At 46.1% G+C, this 20682-nt stretch overlaps 1 protein-coding gene across 2 annotated transcripts in view; it reads right to left on the bottom strand.

Annotated features, from left to right (window-relative positions):
- Positions 1–747: 747 nt before the first annotated feature.
- The window catches only part of TSPAN9 (tetraspanin 9), a 136320-nt gene continuing 116385 nt past the window's right edge, over positions 748–20682 (bottom strand). For both annotated transcript variants that reach the window (XM_070947257.1, XM_070947256.1), the window contains 6 exons: positions 16296–16487; positions 10813–10887; positions 7442–7543; positions 5393–5530; positions 2204–2287; positions 748–979 (listed from right to left, as the gene is read on the bottom strand). In XM_070947257.1, the coding sequence (XP_070803358.1) occupies positions 908–979; positions 2204–2287; positions 5393–5530; positions 7442–7543; positions 10813–10887; positions 16296–16487 (663 nt within the window). In that variant the 3' untranslated portion in view covers positions 748–907. The remainder of the gene's footprint in view (positions 980–2203; positions 2288–5392; positions 5531–7441; positions 7544–10812; positions 10888–16295; positions 16488–20682) is intronic.

The following is a 20682-nucleotide window of genomic DNA, read 5'->3' as shown; positions in this document are numbered from 1 at the left end:
GCATGCAGCGTGGTTGAGATTTGGGAAGGCTTGCGCGCTAGCCCGTCTGCAACCATTCGCAACCTCCATTTATCCAACAACCCCCTTCGCAGCAGGGATACCCGGAGACACCTACGCGCCGTTGAAGTCTAAATCAAGCTTTAGCGAGACTCACCAACTGCCGAGTGTCTTTTAAACTTACTGTAACAGAAAACAGCCGTGTTTTTCCTCCTGGTTTTAAATTTAAAGCTGTTTTAAATTTAAAACAGTTTTTTTTAAAAAAAAAATGGTATTTTTTTCCCCCTCCAAAGACTGCACCATTGAATTCAGGAGAGGGGGGGACATGAGAGGAAAAAAAAAGGGGAAGGAAGGAAAATACTTAATGTTCTGTAGGATGAAGTACCCCTGACCCCCACTCCCACAAACCCACCCACCCACCCACCCACCCCACTCTGTCCAAGCAGATCCAATTCACAGGGGTGTCATCCGAATGGCTTCGTTCAAGTCCCAGTACCCCGGTTGGGTACAAGCCATTTTTTAAAAAAATATTTCAAAAAGTTAATGGACACATCCGTCAGCTACGTCAGTGATGTAATGCTGATCAGTACTAGAGCGTTACTCCACCTAGAGGGTTAGAAACAAGGAGCTTTGAGAAGGAGTAGAAAATTGATTTGAGTTCAGGAACGTTCTCCTCTTCTTTGGCAAAACAATGACCGAGAAGATACAAAAAAGTTCTGTAAATACTTGCGTTCAGTTTAATCCGTCTTGGAAAAAATGAACTAAGCTGGGTAGGCAACCCCAAAGTCAGACAAAGTGATTCATATATATACACATATATATGAATATATATATATTTTGCAATTGTTGTTCTGTCCTAATGGCAACAGTTAAGGGCTGATGAAGTAAAAAAAAAAAAAAAAGAAGTATTTTAGGCATCGTATTTTTTACCGGTCCTGTGAATCTGCTGGAAGAGAGTCATGGAAAAGGCCATGCCAAGAATCTGGAAGACAAGCAAGAAAAAGGATGTCGGGATTAATTGTGGGGTACAAACGGCACTTTTACGGAGGCCCACACCCATACGATCTCTACCAAAAGTCATCAAAGACGGCCCCCATTGCAGTAAAATCTGAATTACCGCTCTTTAGCCATGACTCTTGTTTTTTTTTTAAAGAACCTGTAATCCCTGAATTCAGGGTAGAGTCGAGGCAACTGAATGGAGCTGAGCATTTACTGGCCAGATGCTCTTCCTGACGCCTACATGGAGTTCACAGCAAATATTCCCTGAGAGAGAGAGAAACATCCGACACTACCTAGGATTGAACTCTCAACGTTCCGAGTGGGAGGTGAGCATCTTCACTGCTAGACATATATATATTATCACCATTAAACTGTTTCAAATTCCTGAGACAAATTCCTTGTGTGTCTAAACACACTTGGCCAAATAAAGTCAACTGCAATTCAATTCATTAGCAGGTGTTGGTAAAGGAAAATAATGGAATAGTTACTTGGATGAGTAACGAAACGTCTCAAATTAACAAACTTTGGTCCAGTTGCCATGATTTTAACCTTTTTTTTAGACACTTTTGGCCTGGATGATTGAATCTTCCTCGACGTATTTCACCAGATGTACTTATCATTTATAAGTACTTATAAGGGACACGGTGGCTCAATGGCTAAGATGCTGAGCTTGTCGATAGAAAGGTCGGCAGTTCAGCGGTTCGAATCCCTAGTGCCGCGTGATGGGGTGAGCTCCCGTGACTTTTCCCAGCTTCTGCCAACCTAGCAGTTCGAAAGCACGTAAAAAATGCAAGTAGAAAAATAGGGACCACCTTTGGTGGGAAGGGAACAGCGTTCCGTGCGCCTTTGGCGTTGAGTCATGCTGGCCACCTGACCACGGAGACGTCTTTGGACAGCGCTGGCTCTTCAGCTTTGAAACGGAGATGAGCACTGCCCCCTAGAGTCGGGAACGACTAGCACATATGTGCAGGAGGAACCTTTACCTTTTACCTTTACTTATCATTGACCCCAGGATCACAAACCCAAAGAGCCTGGTTCAAATTTTGCACTAGTGTGTCTTGCATGCCTACTTGGGAGACATCATGACTGCCATCTCCCAGATACCCAGCTTGCAAAACAATATTTTTTTTTTTAAAAAAAATCCAATTACTGGTCCTTCCACATCCTGAATCAAAGACATTCTGCCTTCTTCTAGTTAGCCCCATACCTGTATTATGAGGAGACACATCCCGACGGCCCCCGGGATGTGCTTGTTATCTTCAAACCACATCATGACCTTCTCGTAGCAGCCCTAGAGAGAAAAAAAAGCTTTTTAAAACTCCGTTTGATAGCAACAGCATTCTGAGCACGAGAGAGAGGCTGGAAAAGAAAAGAACAGGTTTGCCTACCTAAAAATTTTCCCTACAGGTTCTGTGGGCGTGGCTTGGTGGGGAGGGGGGTTCCTGTGACTGAGTGGGCGTGACCGACTTGATATCACTCACAGCCACGCCCACTCAGTCACATGACCCTACCCCCACCAGCCACGCCCCCGAACCCAGCAGGCAAAAAAATTTAATTTCTATTTTCTATTCTAAAATCCTATTTTTATTTTATTTTATTTTATTTTATTTTATTATTATTTTATTTTATTTTATTATTTTATTTTATTTTATTATTTTATTATTATATTAATTATATTATATTATATTTAATTTAATAATTTAATTTAATTTAATTTAATTTAATTTAATTTAATTTATTATTTTATTTTATTATTTTTATTATTTTATTTTATTTTATTTTATTTTATTTTATTTTATTTTATTTTATTATTTTATTTTATTTTATTTATCAAATTTTCCCCTGTCACGAGATGCCTGCAGTCGCAGCCTCTTGTTTCCGGTGCGCCTGGAGGCACTTCTTGTGTCAAATGCAGCGGCTGCAGGCTTTTTGTAGCGAAACTTACCAGAGCCACATTCCCCTTCTTAAATGGATGGGGAGAGGGACAGGCCCGGCTGTGCCACTGCGGTGCTTTCCCTTCGGCCTGGTGGGGAGGGAGAGTGGCGGCAACGGCCCCTTCCAACCTCACCGCCTGGAGGCAAAGGCTGGCAAAATGGCTGCGACGCACCTGTTGCTGTGGAGGCACTGCAATCGCTCAGTCAGGATGGCCTCGGCAGGGGCTGCATTGGCCTCTCTGCTCGTGTCATGTCCCGCTCTGGCCGGCTGCACAACTATAAGTGCGGCGACCTGGTCTTTGGCAAGATGAAGGACTACCTGCACTGGCTTGGTCGGGTGCCGCCACCCAGGCCAAAGGGAAAGTGCCGCGGTCCGAACCAGTAGCATTTCACCCCTGCTTCTGCCCATTGTTTTCTCCCTTTTGGATTCTCCTTGTACGCAAGAGCCATTGGCAGCAGAGGTGGTATTCAGCCAGTTCGTATCGGTTTGAGCGAACCGGTTTCGCCACATTTTCAAGGCCAGGCACATGCGCGGAAGTCCCGTGTGCGGGGCAAACCGGCGATAAGAATATTGGAAACCCACCGCTGATTGGCAGGAATTAAAAACTTCAAATGAAATTTGACAAGGACTTATCAAGGGGGATTTTGCTCATTTTGTTCACGCACAAATTGCTCACCATTCTAGTTAAACAGTTTTTTTGTTTTGTTTTGTTTAGAGATTACGGTAACTGATTGTAAAATATGAGTAAAGGCAAGGTTATTTTCATTCCGAATGTGTCTCTAGCGCGCCCAATTAAAAAAAAATCTATCTTAATGTATTTTGCGTGAATTTATAACTATGTATTGAATCCCTCGAAGGAATACTTCCAGAGAATTTTAACTGTCATAAACTTGAACTGGGAAGGTGGAAATACCTCCCAGAAGGCAGAAGGTAACTCCATCTGTAGCACTGCTGAAGAAACCTGCACAAAGAAACCTCCAGAAAGACTCCAGATTGACTTGAAGGTGACTTTACTTTTTATGTACTACACAGTACTTAAATCCTCTCTGGTGGAACGTTAAGAGAGCTGCACAAGTTCCCTCTGCGATCTGAAATCTAAGCATCAACCAGAGCCGAGTATTTTTAGCACCAGATCAATTCTTGGACAAACGGCTGAGTGAACAACAGTTATTATCTATTAGCAGATTTATGCCTCGGTCCTATCCTGATTTACCTAGAGAGGGATGTCAAACTGGATTTCTTCGAGGGCTGGACCAGCATTGTAGTTCTCTTCCATGGGCTGACCAGGTGAGTGGGCGAGGAGAGGGAGAGAGATGAGATGGACTCTGCAGCACTCTGCCGGATGAAAATGGGCCGCGGGGGGACTCACGAGGCCCCCTGCAGCCCGTTTTCGGACTCCACGGCCTCCTGCAGCACTCTGCCGGGCGAAATCGGGCAGCTGGGGGGGCTCACAAGGCCCCCTACAGCCCATTTTTGGCCTCCATGGCCTCCTGCAGCACTCTTCTGGCTGAAATCGGGCCGCTGGGGGGACTCACGAGGCCCCGAGGCCCGTTTTTGGCTTCCACAGCCTCCTGTAGCACTCTGCTGGCTGAAAACGGGCCGCGTGGGGACTCACGAGGTCCCCTGCAGCCCATTTTTGGCATCCATGACCTCCTGCAGCACCCTGCCGGCCGAAATCGGGCTGCTGGGGGGGATTCATGAGGCCCCCTGCAGCCCGTTTTTGGCCTCCACGGCCTCCTGCAGCACTCTGATGGCCGAAAACGGGCCGCGGGGAGGGACTCACGAGCCCACCCCCATAGCCCATTTTGGCCACCAGAGGCACGGTGGGCCGGACCTTTGATAGTTACAGGTCAGCCCAGATCTAAGCACCCCACAGGCCGGATCCGGCCCACGGCCCTTGAGTTTGACACCCCTGACCTAGAGGTAATTCCCACTGAATTCTACAGGACTTAAGGATTCATGATATATACTATTATAGGTAGTCCTCGGCTTACAGCCATTTGTTTAGCAACCGTTCAAAGTTATAACAGCACTGAAAAAAGCGACTAACCACCGTTTTTCACACTTACGGCCGTCGCAGCATCCCCGTGGTCACGTGATCAAAATTCAGATGCTTCCCAACTGACATTTATTTATGACGGACGATTGCAGTGTCCCGGGACTCATGTGGTCCCCTTTTGCGACAAGCTGACAAACGAAGTCAATGGGGAAGCCGGATTCACTTCACAACCATGTTGCTAACTTAACAGCTGCAGTGACTCACTTAACAACTGTGGGAAGAGAGGTCGTAAAACGGGGCAAAGCTCACTTAACTCACTTAATCTTACTTAGCAATAGAAATTTGGGGCTCGGTTGTGATCATACATCGAGGACCGCCTATATTCCTAGTCAAAGAAGTAACCACGTTTGGAAGGATCTAAGGGCGAGTCAGCATGGGGGCAGCATTCAGGTGATGGGTTACCGTTTTCCACACCAAGCTCGTGTTGTTGGAATTCCGACCACAATCTTGGGAATTTTCCATGCAGCATCTGTCAGGGACAACGTTATCACCCAATACAGGGTACCAATCTCTGTAATCAGTTACCCCACAGCAGTGCATCTATGGGGAGGAAAAAGGGGGAGAATGAGTCACAACGGTTTTTTTTTAAAAAAAAGCATTTCCATTCCTAAGAAAGTTACTTAAAGTTCACAACGTTATTAGGGAAACGAGAATATATTTCAGAAATGGACCAGTGGTGAAATCCAGGTTTTTTTTACTACCAGTTCTGTGGACGTGGCTTGGTGGGCATGGTGTGGCTTGGTGGGCGTGACTTGGTGGGTGTGGCAGAAGGATATTGCAAAATCTCCATTCCCACCTCACTCCAGGGAAAGGATATTGCAAAATCTCCATTCCCACCCCACTCTGGGGCCAGCCAGAGGTGGTATTTGCCGGTTCTCTGAACTACTCAAAATTTCCGCTCCCGGTTCTCCAGAACCTGTCAGAACCTGCTGGATTTCACCCCTGAAATGGACGTGTTATACATGTAAAATAAAGGCAAGTGATCAAGCACCTCACTACAGATAGTCCTTGATTAATGACTGCCTTGTTCAGTGACCTTCAAACTTGTTATGGCCCTTCCTTCCTTCCTTCCTTCCTTCCCCTCCCGTCCCCTTCCCTTCCCTTCCCAGCAGGCAGGTAAAAGGCTGCTGCTGGATTGAGAAGGGAGGGATTGTGAGAGTGGCTGGGAAACTGTCACAGAATATCATGTGACCCAGGGGTGAAATCTACTTACCTTCCTTACTGGTTCAGAAGTGTATGTGCCGCGCGCAGGCGCGCTTCCTTCGCTCACATGTACGCATGTGCATCACATGTGCGGACAGACCCTTTGCGCATGCACAAAACCTTCTGCGCATGTGCAGAGGGTAAAAAAAACATTACTTCCTGGTTAAAACCAGGGAGTAACAACACCCGGGCGAGTGGGCGGAGACCACGAGCCACAATCGCCACAATCCGAACCAGGAGCATTTCACCGCTGATGTGACCACAGCAATAGTAGCCAGTAGCACTGAAGTAGCTACAGCTTTCCCAAATTTCATTTCCCCAAAAATCGTGGGGTTTGGATTTTAGATACATCCTAGCTTGCTTCAAACGTTGTTTGCCCTACAACTAACCATTTCGCGCAGATCGCGAGAATGAACATTTTAGCACTATATAGGTAGACAAGCCTTATTAGCTTTTAACATTTGGCTGGATTTATGTAACAATTTGCAATGGTTTTTATTTGGCTTATGTTTTAATACAGGGTCGTTAAAAGGGAGCTTTAATATGGTGGTAAACCTCAGCTCAATAAACGGTATTTTATGGAAATAACGGTTTACTGCAATAGAGTGTCACGGAAAGCATATTTTTCAGCAATGAAAATGTTATAGGATGTTACAAACAACGCAGGCTGTACAAGTGGTGAAATCCAAATATTTTTTTTACTACTGGTTCTATGAGCGTGGGCGTGGCAGGGGAAGGATACTGCAAAATCTCCATTCTCACCCCATTCCAGGGGAAGGATATTGCAAAATCTCCATTCCCTCCCCACTCCTGGGGGAAGGATATTGCAAAATCCCCATTCCCTCCCCACTCCTGGGGGGAAGGATATTGCAAAATCCCCATTCCCTCCCCACTCCTGGGGGGAAGGATATTGCAAAATCTCCATTCCCACCCCACTCTGGGGCCAGACAGAGGCCAGACAGATATTTGCCGGTTCTCCAAACTACTCAAAATTTCCGTTATCAGTTTTTAAACTGTTCAGAATTTCCACTACCGGTTCGTCAGAACCTGCTGGATTTCACCCCTGGACTGTACCTAGATGAGAGTGTAATAAGTTCAGAAGGAAAGAAATTGCAGATTGCTAATGCTACCAAATGCCACTAGATGGCGGCAGCACAACAGCGAAGACTTATTGGCTCTCCTGCAGTGGCTGTCTAGTTTTCGACTTCGAATTTGGTTTGCAAAGACGTAAGTGTTTATCTATTTTACCTCTGCTTGAATGATATTCCATGCGTTTTTCAGCCCCACATTATTTTCTGTGTTATACAGCTTGAGGCCCTCCTTCAGGTCCTGTTTCGCACTTTCACTCACCTATTTCAGGGGGGAAAAATTGCTTTTTAAGAGTTCTCGTTGTTAACTCTCTGCAGGTATCATTTTCCCCACGTCGTTTGGTTGGACACGGTGTAAATGCGCAAGACTAAACGGAACAGAATCTCTTTTGCAGAGTCATCCTTTAACCGGTGGAGACTCCCGGCTTCCAAAGTAGCTTTGGAGAAAAATTCCTCAATGCAGGAGGAGTATCTGCAAGGGGTATGGTCAAAAAAGTCACAATGGAAGCCGCAACAGTGTGAGTGAAGCTGCCCCGTTTGAAATGTGCATTGCAGCCGCACGGAGGGTGCACTGCAGTAGCCCACAGAGGAAGAAACAAAAGCGGGAGTGACCATAAGAAGGGCCGTGGCGACGCAGGGATTAGAATGCAGCATTGCAGGCTAATTCTGCTGACTGCCGACTGCCAGCAGTTTTGGCAGTTCGAGTCTCAGCGGCTCAAGGTTGACTCAGTCTTCCGTCTTTCTGAGGTCGGTAAAATGAGGACCCAGACGGTTGGGGGGGGGGGGCCAGTAGGCTGACACTGTAAACCGCTTAGAGAGGGCTGTAAAAGCACTGTGAAGCGGAATATAAATCTAAGTGCTATTGCTTATCTAAGCCATTGTGGTGCAGTGGCTAGAATGCGGTATTGCAGGCAAACTCTGCGGACTGCCAGCAGTTCGATTCTGACCGGCTCAAAGTTGACTCAGTCTTCCGTCCTTCAGAGGTCGGTAAAATGAGGACCCAGATGGTTGGGGGACAATAGGCTGACTCTGTAAAACGCTTAGAGAGGGCTGAAAAAGCACTGTGAAGCGGTATATAAGTCTAAGTGCTATTGCTATCTATCTATCATCTATCGGTGGTGGTGCAGTGGTTAGAATGCAGCATTGCAGGCTGACTCTGCACACTGCCAGGAGTTCGATCCTGACCAGCTCAGGGTTGACTCAGCCTTCCGTCCTTCCGAGGTCGATAAAACGAGGACCCAGATGGTTGGGGACAATAGGCTGATACTATAAACTGCTTAGAGAGGGCTGTAAAAGCACTGTGAAGCGGTATGTAGGTCGAAGTGCTATTGCTATTACTATCCTAATCCAGGAAGGCGTGCGTTTCAACACAAGATGGATCTGCGCAGAAAGCTTTCCTGGCTGCACTTGCCACCAGCTCTTTGGAAGGAGCTAAGGGTGCAGGGAGACACACTCACACCCAATTGTGCACCCGTTTGATCTGGGGAAGCAGAACTCACTCAGAACTACGAAGGGAACGTCCCTGAATTCAGTGGTCAGGCAGCCACGCGGCCCTGTTCCTCCTTTCCCAAACCTTCCCCCTTCCCCTCTTCCAAGAACGGAGGGAAGTCCTTGGCTGCATCACTCAAGCCAGCCAGAGTTTGATGGATGTGTCTGAGTACCAGCAGCCTACTGATGATACCCGATCTCATTCTGATGGATGACCTCCCGAGAGGCCTCATGTGGGGGTGGAGAGAGAGAGAGACGACTGAACCTTCCAGGACCCCACAAATCAGGGGGGTTTCGTTCAGGACCTCTCCCCTTCGGGCTTGGAGAAGAGAGAAGAGCCACTGCAACACTGCACCTTCCCCCCTCACCCGGTTCCCTTAGTTCAGTGGTCCCCAACCCCCGGTCCGCGGACCGGTGCCGGGCCGTGGAGTACCTGGCACCGGGCCGCGCAGCGGCCGGGGGACATGAACGCTGCAGCGCAAAGGCTCCTGGGCCGTGCGCAAAAGCTCCTGGGCCGTGCGCAAAGGCTCCAGGGAAGAGAGCCCCACGCAGGTACGCACGTGTGGCCCAAAGCCCCCACCCCTGCGCGCGCTCAGCGGGCCACGGTAAAATTATCAAAGGCTGATTGGTCCGCGGCGATAAAAAGGTTGGGGACCACTGCCTTAGTTGATCCAGAAAGATTCCCCCAGTGATGGTGAGAGATCAAGGACAGCCAGGAGGGTAACGTATCTGAGCTTCACCAATAAATGCAATTCATGTCAAGCCAATGTCATCCCCCCACCTCAAACCTGATTGAAAAGAGCCCAGATAACACTAATACTACTGATATTTAACCATTATATTAGCATTAGCATTCATAATTACAGATATTAACAATGCTATTACTAATATTAATGTCTGGGACCGTGATGGCGAAACCTATAGCATGCGTGCCCGAGGTGGCACACAGAGCGATCTTTCCGGGCACATGAGCTGTCGCCCAACTCACCTGCAGCTGTGTATGTGCGCGCCCTGCCACTGGTATTCGGGCCTCCGGTGCGCATGCGTGCAATTCAGGGAATTGCTGGTCTTCGGAGCTCTCCTGCGCATGCGCACATGTTTTGAATGCGTTGCGTGTGCAAAAAACACGTACATGCGCAGATGGTGCAATTGCGTGGGCAGCACACAGGGGGAGTCGCGCAAATGCGCAGATGGTGTGATTGCACATGCAGCGCATGGGGGTAAGCTGCACATTAGTGGACAAAGCGCGTCCCTCTTCAGCACTTGCTGAGTAAAAGGTTCGCCACCACTGGTCTAAGACAATGGTATAAAAGCCTAATCCCGCACAACGATGTATTTTCATGCTTTTTTTCTCTCCCTCTCTCTCTCTCTCTCCACCTTTTTATGCCATAAACAGGTTTTCTTTCTTTCTTTCTTTCTTTTTCTTTCTTTCTTTCTTTCTTTCTTTCTTTTTTTTCTTTCTTTCTTTCTTTCTTTCTCTCTCTCTCTCTCTCTCTCTCTCTCTCTCTCTCCTTCCTTCCTTCCTTCCTTCCTTCCTTTCTTTCTTTCTTTTTTGGAGCGAGTTGATTAAGCGCTAAATACGCCTAGTCGGTTCTCAGTTAGGAACCCGTGAGCAAATGAATGTTTTCTGCAGCCTTTTCCTTCTATCGTGACATAAATTTTATCCCAAGAATTATGGTTTCGGCAATGAGCAACAGCTGTTATTTCTCTGACGGGTCGTGCATAGCACCATAAATAAACTGTTAATTTCTTTCTCGGTTGACCTAGATCTCGTGTCTTTCTCGATTCAACTGAATGTACCCTTTCTGTAAAATAACGCCTCGGTCACATTCTTGCCTCCATGCTCATTATCTTTTGAGGGAATATATATGCATGCATGTATATATATCCCCACCCCCTCCCAAGGAATTACACTAAAGAAAAGAAGCTTTGCTTCCGAGGATGAGCTAACCAGCCTCGTGGTGTGTCTGTCTGTCTGTCTGTCTGTCTGTCTGTCTGTCTGTCTGTCTGTCTGTCTGTGTGCGTGGCTATATAAATACTTACCTTGTCCATATAAACAAAGAACAAAATCAGTAATATCAGTTCAGCCAGGAGAATGATCAGCAAAACGACAAAAAACTGCAAGAAAGAACAAAACAGGAACAGAGTGGAGGGTCAGAACCAGAGCACGGAAAGGGCTTAAAAAAACCTCACGTCAATGATATCGCTGGATAGGAAAACACGAGCTGTGTGGTTACATTAACCTACTTAGGGATAATCAAAACAACAAGGGAAATAAGCTCTGATTAAACCCCCACCCCCACCCCCCAGACAGCTGTGGCCCACCATCACGTGGCCTGGAAGATCGGTCCAGCGGTCCCTGAATTGGGGTCACAATTCCCCCCACGGCAGCTGGACTGTGATCAGTGTGTGTCTTTTTTGGGCTAATGGGCTCCTGCTTAAATCACAGCTGGAGGTTATGAGTTGGGGGAGGAAAGCGCTGTCCAGCTTCAACTGACCGACCAGTTCTGAGTCCACCTAGGACCGAAAGCCTCGGTGACGGCAAATCAACTCTTCTTGATCGGTTGATCCCAAAAGTGTTTTTTCAAGAGGCAGTTTGGACTTTCTGAGTTTTTTTTCTTTGAAGGCATTTCGCTTCTCATCCAAGAAGCTTCTTCAGCTCTGACCGGATGGTAGGGGATGGAAGGATTTATACTCCTTGCAGACAACTGGTCGCTTGCATCCTTTTTAGAGGGTCGTTGAGGCCACCTGGAGGTTTATCTGTGTCCTCAGGGTCACCTGAGTGGTGCAAATGGGCGTGGATCCTTCTTGGAACTGCTGAAAGGACTGTGTTGTAGACTGGAGATAGATGTTGTGGTCCGCCAGCAGCCTGAAGAGCTGGCAACGGAATCGGACAGTGAGGAGGCTGGGGAGGACAATGGGCCAGTCCTGGAGTCAGGGGAAGGCCCGGATGAAGGCTCTGCGTCGGAGGCAGAGATGGAGCCAGGGCCATCTGGGATCGATGCGCAGACTCCGGAGCCTCCAGAGGCTGACAGCAGAGAGGCAGAGGAACAGGAGGAGCCTGTTCCTAGTGCACGTATGAAAAGAGCTGCCAGAAGGCAAGAGCAGCTAAAACAAAAAGGATGACTCGGGAGTAAGGCCAGGAGATGATTGCCCCCTCCCAGAAGGCTTAAAAGAGCAGCAACGGCTCTTGGGATCTTTGTAGGAAAGCAACGTTGCTACATTTGTTTCTCGTCGGCATCTCTTGCTTCTGAACTTCATAGGTTTTTGCCTTTGGCAGGGTGCCAAAGAAGACAAAGGTTGGTGATAAGGCCAAAGAACTGTTTATGTTTTGGAATTAATTTGGGCTAAGCTGAGAATGAAGTAATTCTCAGCTGTTCTAATAAAATATGTCTGTTTAGGACTGATTGTGTCTGGTAATAACTATTTGGGTCTAGGTCACAACAACAGATGTCCTATCCCTTCCCCTCTGTTGAGAGAGGGCTGTTCAATTTTGAGATAGATTTGTCTTCAAAGCGGAACGTCTTCCAAGAAAAACCAGAAAGTCCAGTTGCCTCTTGAAAAAGCACTTTTGGGACAACCAGGACCTGGAGGACTGAGAATCTCCATAGACATCTTGATAGGTTTGGATTGCTGAAATGTGTTCAACAGGTGCAGCCTTTGAAGGCAACTTGGAAGCCACCGATGATCAAGAAGGTGGCAGTGAGTTGGCCAGCCTCTTTTGCAGTTGGTGCCCTGGCTGTTGTGATCTAGGCTTCCTTAGAAAGTAAACAACACAAACGTAGTCCCGGAAAAACTCTTTAATTCATACAGCTGTAAATACCTTTCATTTACAGTCCGCAAGGCTTGATAAACAGTCTTTCAGAGGAAGGTGATCAACACCCACCTATCTCATGTGGAACGCTGCCAAAGAGCTAATTTCCAGACGCAGGGCAAGGCCAAACTTGGCACAGAGTCACAAACAGAATTTTCAAATCTTGAATCGGCCAGATGAACTAATTGCTTCCTGCAAAAGCTCACGTCCCGTTTGCTTCTCTTTTATGTCTTATGGGAGGAACCAATCATCTCCAAGCCTTACTCCCAAGTTGACCCTGTTTCCTTAATTGTTCCTGTCTCCTGGCAACTCTGCGCATGCGCACACTGGGAACAGGCTCACGCTGTTCTTCTGCCTCGCTGATGTCAGACTCCGGAGGCAGCAAAGAACTACCATACGGCATTGGCCCCCTCTCTGCCTTCGATGCAGAGCTCTCATCCGAGCCTTCCCCAGACTCCAGGACTGGCCCACGTTCCTCCCCAACCTCCTCACTGTCCGAATCTGCTGCCAGCTCTGTCGGGCCACAACACTGGCTACCATGAGGATTCACCAATTTACATCAGGCTCTGCCTTGCCAGAACCAAGAAGAGGTAGTCCTTGACTTACAACTATTCATTTAGTGACCATTCGAAGTTACGACAGCACAAAAAAAAAGAGACTTATGACTGTTTTTCACTCTTACGACCACATGGTGACGTGATCAAAATTCAGACCCTTGGCAACTGACTCGTATTTATGATAGTCGCAGTGGCCCAGGGTCACCTGATTCCCTTTTGCGACCTTCTGACCAGCTAAGTCAATAAGGAAACCAGATTCATTTAAAGACCATGTGACTAACTTAACAACTGCAGTGGTTCACTTAACAACTGTGGCTAGGAAAGTCGTAAAATGGGGCAAAACTCAGTGAACAGTTTCACTTAGTGACAGAAATTTTGGGCACTTATGGTCATAAGTCAAGGATCATCTGTACTGTAAAGCTTGTTAAGAATGTCCCCTTCCGACTTAAATTAGGGGCATGTCAGTCTTCTCCCACATTTTGGGATCCTTTTTTCCTGGAATTTCATAAAGCTCTCCCCCTTGTTTTACCTTAAAAGTGGCTGAAGGTGAATTTATTATGCTCGATGTGTTTGAATCCGGTTAGGTGATAAAACTAATAAAACATATTACGATAAATCAACTGTATCCAAGCTGATTTTCACCAATAACTTGTTTTGCTCTTTCAAGATTCTTACATGCTAATTTCAGCTACAGCAGTGGCCAAAATTGTGGAAACCTTTTGGGAAAAGTGTATTTTTGAGGTTTGATAGCTAATAACACCACTTTTTTTTTTTTTTTTGAGTTTCAAGACAATCCTATTCCATTGCTGGAATGGCCTGGGAATAGCCCAGACCTTCACCCAATTGAAAATCTAGGGAGCCGACTAAAGAAACTTGTCAGTCAGAAGTGATCCAGCAATAAAATCCAGTTAATCGAAGCCATCATTCAATCTTGGTTCCACATTATAACAGCTGCAGAACTAAAAGACTTGGTTCCCTCCATGGGAAGACATTGTAAGGCTGTAATTCATGCTAAAGGTTACCCAACTAAGTATTAACTGACATGGGGATACTATCAAGAGCCTTGATAGTACAAGGGTTTAGTGCACCCTGTTATTAACACAGCTGCCTGCAATTTCTGCTGGTTCGAATCTCTCCAAGGCTCAAGGTTGACTCAGCCTTCCATCCTTTCTAAGGTAGGTGAAATGAGGACCCAGTTTGTGGGGGCAATAAGCTGACTTTGTATAAAAATATACAAAAGAATGAAGGCTATTGCTTAAAGCATTGTAAGCCGCCCTGAGTCTCCGGAGAAGGGCGGCATATAAATCAAATTAAAAAAAAAAAAAAATTCTGTATATCTCATTTTTTCTACGTGTTTCACTTTTCTTCTTTATACTGTAACTGCTATTCTAATAGCAAATCCTTCATAAAAGTTATTGCATTACATTCTTGATTAAATTATCTTTCCATTGATATATAATTTTATGGTACTACTCCAAAAAAAAAAATAAAAAAAATAAGTGGTGTTATTAGCTAGTTTTAAAAAATACACTTTTCCCAAAAGGTTTCCACAATTTTGGCCACTACTGTATTTTAGCCAGGGAGGGAGATGTGCATAAGAAAAACTATGAACAATCTAATTTACAAAAAAAAAAGAATGCTAAGTTCACTTTCACTGGTTACGGGGCTCGGTTGTCAAACTTTTACAGGTAATCCTCGACTTACGACCTCACTTGGCCCCCAAATGAATGTTGCTAAGCGAGAAAAAGGTTGCTCCACTGAATGACCTTTCGTGCCACCGTCGTTAAGTGAACCACTGCAGTTGTTCAGTTAGTAGCACGGTTGTTAAGCAGGCTTCCCCATTGACTTTTCTTCTCGGAAGGTCGCAAAAGGGGAACAGGCAACCGTCATAAATATGAGTCAGTTGCCAAGCATCTCAATTTTGATCAGGTGATTATGGGGGGGGGGGGATGCTGTAATGGTCGTAAGTGTGAAAAACGGTCATAAATCCATTTTTTCAGTGCCGTTGTATCTTCAGACGGTCACTAAAGGAACTGTTGCAAGTCGAGGATTATTGGTATTGTGATGGAGGCTTCGGGAGAGGAAAAAAAGGCAGTTTCTTATTATTACTGTTATTTTATTATATTCTAATACAAATAAAACTAATAGCATTAGTCATAATTATTACTTTCAATCCAACTTACAATTTCTAATAGTGATACATATTTATATAAAGTTGCAATCTTTCATTATTCAATTATTCCATGTTTTCTCTTATTAGGATATGGTTTGAGCCTAACAAGTTGTCCAGGCAATATATGTGTTCTGTGACGTTAATATGAATATCTATTGTGTAACTTTAAGGCTTTAATGCTGAGTCATGCTGTAATTAGGTAATGACTGGTTGTGAGAGTATTTAAGCAAGGTATTGTAGTGTTCAGTTGCTGCTATGATATGCTGCCATAGTGAGGAGTTGCTATCTGCTATCATCGTTTGATGGATCTGCTACCATCGTGGTTTGTGAACCAGAGTGAGTTTGTTATTCTAACCAACTACTGTTTGTTGGGTAAGAAGATTCTGTAACTACTGGACTGATTTAACTGGCAAAGACTTGGAATTTGTTTAAAGACTATGAGACTGTTTTTTCTACTATAAAGTAAGCTTTTGATAAACCAGTTTGCATATCTCTTATTCATTGCTCTCAGCAACGTTTCCTTGTGCATTTACTCTGCTGGTTGGTAACACAACACCAACATCCTTAACATCTCTTATTATTACTCTTATTTTGTTATATCAAACTGTATACACTAATATTCCCCTTTTAGTGTATACCAAGGTTGAAATGCTCCCGGTTCGGCCCGGTTCAACCGAGCCGCTAGCAATGGCAGCTGGTGGTTCGGAGAATCGGTAGCGATGGAGGCGCAAAGCTCCGCCCACCCACCCAGTTGTCGTTACTTCCTGGTTTTAACCAGGAAGTAACCTGTTTTTTACCCTCTGCGCATGCGCAGAAGGGGTTGCACATGTGCAGAGGGTCCACGCGCTTCCGAACCGGTTGGGAAGGTAAGTAGATTTCACCCCTGGTGTATACAGTTTGATGTAACAAAATAAAGGAGAAAAAAAGGCAATTTCTGAAGTCCCTGGCATGAAACAGAGGAGCCGTACGGAATCCAACTTACACTTAAAAGTAGGCACTTGTTTTCTTTGATGGCACCCAAACAGCCTAGGAAAGCTGTCACCATGACAATGGTCCCGATGGCGATGACCAGGTTGGCAGCCGAAAGCGAGGGGAACGTGGGTGAAAACGTGGCGAAGTTTCCTTGGGATACCGAGAGCCATATTCCCACGCCCAGGAGCCCACAGCCGCACAGCTGAACAGAAAAAAAAAAGAGAAAGAGATAAAAAGAGATGAGGAAGAGGAAAAGACTTGTGTCTTTGCCCTTTGCCACACAGACTGGCAGGAGACTGGCACTTGGGCTGGTGAGAGGAGGGAGATGCCACTTGTGTCCCTTTACCGTGGTGTGCCTGCTGACAATTTCCTAACAGTGAGAACCATTCATCGGTGGAACGGTTTGCCTTCAGAAGTTGTGGGTTTCCAGACCTTGAGGTTTTTAAGAAGAGACTGGACAGCCATTTCTCTGGAACAGTGTAGGGCAAGGGTGTCAAACTCAATTTCATTGAGGGCCACATCGGGGCCAGAGGTGGTATTCAGCCGGTTCAGACCGGTTCGCCCGAACCAGTAGTGGAAATCACGGGCGGGCCTCGCCTCCCCGGCTCTATGCCATCCTATTTAGACATGTTTTTTACCCGTGCACATGAGTGTAAGCTACACGCGTGAGCAAAGCGCATGCACCGAAAGCCGTGCGCATGTCTGGATGTGCACGCGCTCACATTTGCGAGTCGATCGGGAACGTAAGTGAATACCACTTACCTGATCAGGGCTGTGGTTGACCTCGGGGGGGCCGGGCAAGCATGACCGATTGGGTGGGTGTGGCCATCTTGACGCCACTTAGTGGGCGTGGCCAGCTGGGTGGGCATGGCCAGTTTGACACCATTTACTGGGCGTGGCCGACTGGGTGGGCGTGGCCAGTTTGACGCCACTCCCCAAACTGCTAGCCCAATGTTTCCTCTTCACATTGGGTAGACCAGGCTGAAGCAACGCGGACTGGCCCCTTACATTTTCCAGGACAGCCCCGCGGGCTGGATCCAACCACATTGCGGGCCAAATTCGGCCCGCGGGCCTCGAGTTTGACACCCCCCCGGTATAGGGTCTCCTGCTTGAACATTGTATCTTGATTAAGTGACCATATCTTGCCTACATCAGAGTTTTGCACTTAGGTAAGAAAAAACCAAATAGACAAATGCAGCGTAGATGAAACCTGGCTCAATAGCCATTAACTGATCTTGCAGTCTTAGCAGGCGATCAATTAAATATCAGCCAGCCAGCCGTGTGCTGCAGCCACCAAAAAAAAAAAAAGAGAGGCCCCAATGCAATCCTAAACTGCATTAACACAAGGATCAAGATCATAGGAAGTGTTAATACCGCTTCAGAATGCCTTGGGAAGACCACTCTTGGACTACTGCATCCAGTTTTAAGCATTATGAGGGTTTTTTTAAAAATACTCTGGAAAGAGCGCAGAGAAGAGCAACAACGATGATGGTTGCACTTGAGGGTAGGACAAAAGCAATGGGTGGAAACTAATCGAGGAGAGAAGCAACCTAGAACTAAGGAGAAATTTCCTGACAATGAGAATAAAATAAATAAATAAAATAAATAACTTTATTGTCATTGTACGTGTATACACAGTATACCCATACAACGAAATTCACTTAACACCCAAAGACCAGGTCCAACACACACAACAATCCCCAAACACACACCCCACCCACCACAAATTCCCCACCCCTAAACCACCCAAACATCCACACAACAGACCAAGTAATGCTGTCCAACAGCTCACTGATGGTGGCCCTTTAGTTCATGGTTGAGTGCAATTATAGCTCTGGGATAAAAACTATTCAGAAAACGTGCGGTCCGAGTTTTAATTGTTCTGTATCTTCTGCCAGAAGGCAACAGTCCAAAAAGATTGTAAGCAGGATGGGAAGAGTCTCTGAGAATGTTATGCAACTTTCTCAAGCAGCGAGAGTCGGAGGTGTCGTCCAGGGCTGGTAGCTGGAGCCCGATGATATTCTGGGCAGAACAATTAACCAGTGGAACAACTTGCCTCCGGAAGTTGTGGATGCTCCAACACAGGAAGTTTTTAAGAAGATGTTGGATAGCCATTTGTCTGAAGTGGTGTAGGGTTTCCTGCCTAAGCAGGGGGTTGGACTAGAAGACCTCCAAGGTCCCTTCTAACTTTGCTATGCTAATTTCTAAAATTCTAAATTCTAAAATGATGACGATTAGGGGGCTGGAGGCTAAAACCTATGAAGAACGGTTGCTGGAATTAGGTATGTCTAGTTTAATGAAAAGAAGGACCGGGGGAGACATGATAGCAGAATTCCAATATTTATTTTTTTTAAAAAATTGATTTATATGCCGCCCTTCTCTGGAGACTCAGGGCGGCTTACAATGTGCTAAGCAATAGCCTTCATCCTTTTGTATATTTATACAAAGTCAGCTTATTGCCCCCACAATCTGGGTCCTCATTTAACCTACCTTAGAAAGGATGGAAGGCTGAGTCAACCTTGAGCCTTGGTGAGATTCGAACCTGCAGTAATTGCAGGCAGCTGGTCTTAATAACAGGGTGCTTTAGACCACTGTACTACCAAGGCTCCCTATTTGAGGGGCTGCCACAAAGAAGAGGAAGTCAACTTATTCTCCAAAGCACCTGAGGGCAGGACAAGAAGCAACGGATGGAAACTAATCAAGGAGAGAAGCAACTTAGAACTAAGGAGAAATTTCCTGACAGTGAGAACAATTAATCAATGGAACGACTTGTGGGTGCTCCAACACTGGAGGTTTTTAAGTAGAGACTAGACAACCATTTGTCTGAAATGATAGAGTTGTCTCCTGCTTGAGCCTAGAAGAGCCTCCAAAGTCCCTTCCAACTCTTGTATATTCTGTATTCCTGCTAGAAAGGTCAATATAAATTCAATAAATAATAATAATAAAAGTGACCAGACCTGGGTGCCAAGATCCAGCTGATGATTAGATGACTCCAGAGGTACAGAGAACTCCAACCCTCTTTGGAGGATTGGAGGATTTTGGCAGCCAAGATCTGGTTGCCCTAAGCAACAATGTCTTTCCCTTCAACATACTAAGATTTGAAAGAAGCTCAGTTGGTTTTGGGGGCTGGGAAAAAGTCACAATGCTGGGTCTGGGGGGGGGGGGCGGGCAGGACAGGACCACTGACTTCCCCAGACAAGAGTTTCCCCCCCACACACAAGTTCCTCCTCCTTGAAATAAGACTTTATGTGCTTCTTAATTAATTCACTTTTCTTCTAATACACAGTCCTAAACAGATGGCGGAGCATCTAAAAATACGATATTCCTCATCATATATATTTTAAAAACTTGTCATGTGAGAACCTTGCTGTTGGCCACTTGTAATTTTGCAATAGAGCCCCCCCCCCCCCCGTTGCTAATTTTTCATAGTTCGTTCACACCTGCCCACCGCTGGATGAGTTGGTCAAACAGTGTGACAAGAAGAAGCATGGTGACCAACTATCCAAGTTAACCATGACAAAAAAATGCAGATTTTAGGCGTTTTCGCCTGCAAGCTTAGAAATGATTCTAGGACTGGGATGACGAACCTATGGCACCCGTACCAGAGGTGGCACGCCAGCTGCTCTTCTGGTTTCCGGTGTGCACATGCGCGCCAGCCAGCTGATCTTTGCGGGCACTGGAGCACCAGAAAACTGCCTGAAAATGGCCAAAAAATCAGCCAAAAAACAGGCCATTTTCAGGCCGAAAATGGCCAAAAAACTACTTGAAAAATACCCGAAAAACGGCCTGAAAATGGCCCCAAACCAGCCTAAAACGCCCAAAAAGTACGCATGCGCTCGCCAGCCAGCTGGTCTTTGGGTTTTTGGTGCAAGCACCCGCATTCCGATTTGGGCACTCAGTGCCGAAAAGGTTCGCCATCCCTGTTCTAGGACCTTCCATCCTTCCGAGGCTGGTAAAATGAGAAGTCAGATTGTTGGGGGGGGGGGGGCAATAGACTGACACTGTAAACCGCGTAGAGCAGCGGTCACCAACTGGTGGTCCATGGACCACTGGTGGTCCATGAGAAAATTTTGGTGGTCCGCAGAAAAATTATTTGCATTTTTTATATTGCACTAAATCAAGGGTCCTGTTCTGTCCCCGTCTCCCACACGCACACAAACAGATAGCCAGGGGTTAAATAAAACTGGCAGACAACAAATTCTTTCGATAAGAGGATTGGCAGCAACCCAGTAGCTGCTTGCCAAGAACTTTACTCATAGAGGGAGGGGTTGTTCCTCCGTCAGATAAACCCAAACAAGATACACACAGTTCAAGAATTGTCAAGTCCAGTCCGTATTAAATCCAAGGCAGATAACCTTGCTTCAAAGATGCAATGTGACTCGCTAATAGTTAGTTTT

The sequence above is a fragment of the Pituophis catenifer genome, unplaced genomic scaffold (assembly GCF_029215685.1).
Source record: "Pituophis catenifer annectens isolate HBS135680 unplaced genomic scaffold, rPitCat1.0.hap2 SCAF_7, whole genome shotgun sequence".
Classification (NCBI taxonomy): Eukaryota; Metazoa; Chordata; class Lepidosauria; order Squamata; family Colubridae; genus Pituophis; species Pituophis catenifer.
Note: the sequence above shows the minus strand (reverse complement) of the source record. Positions and strands in the feature narration are given on the sequence as shown.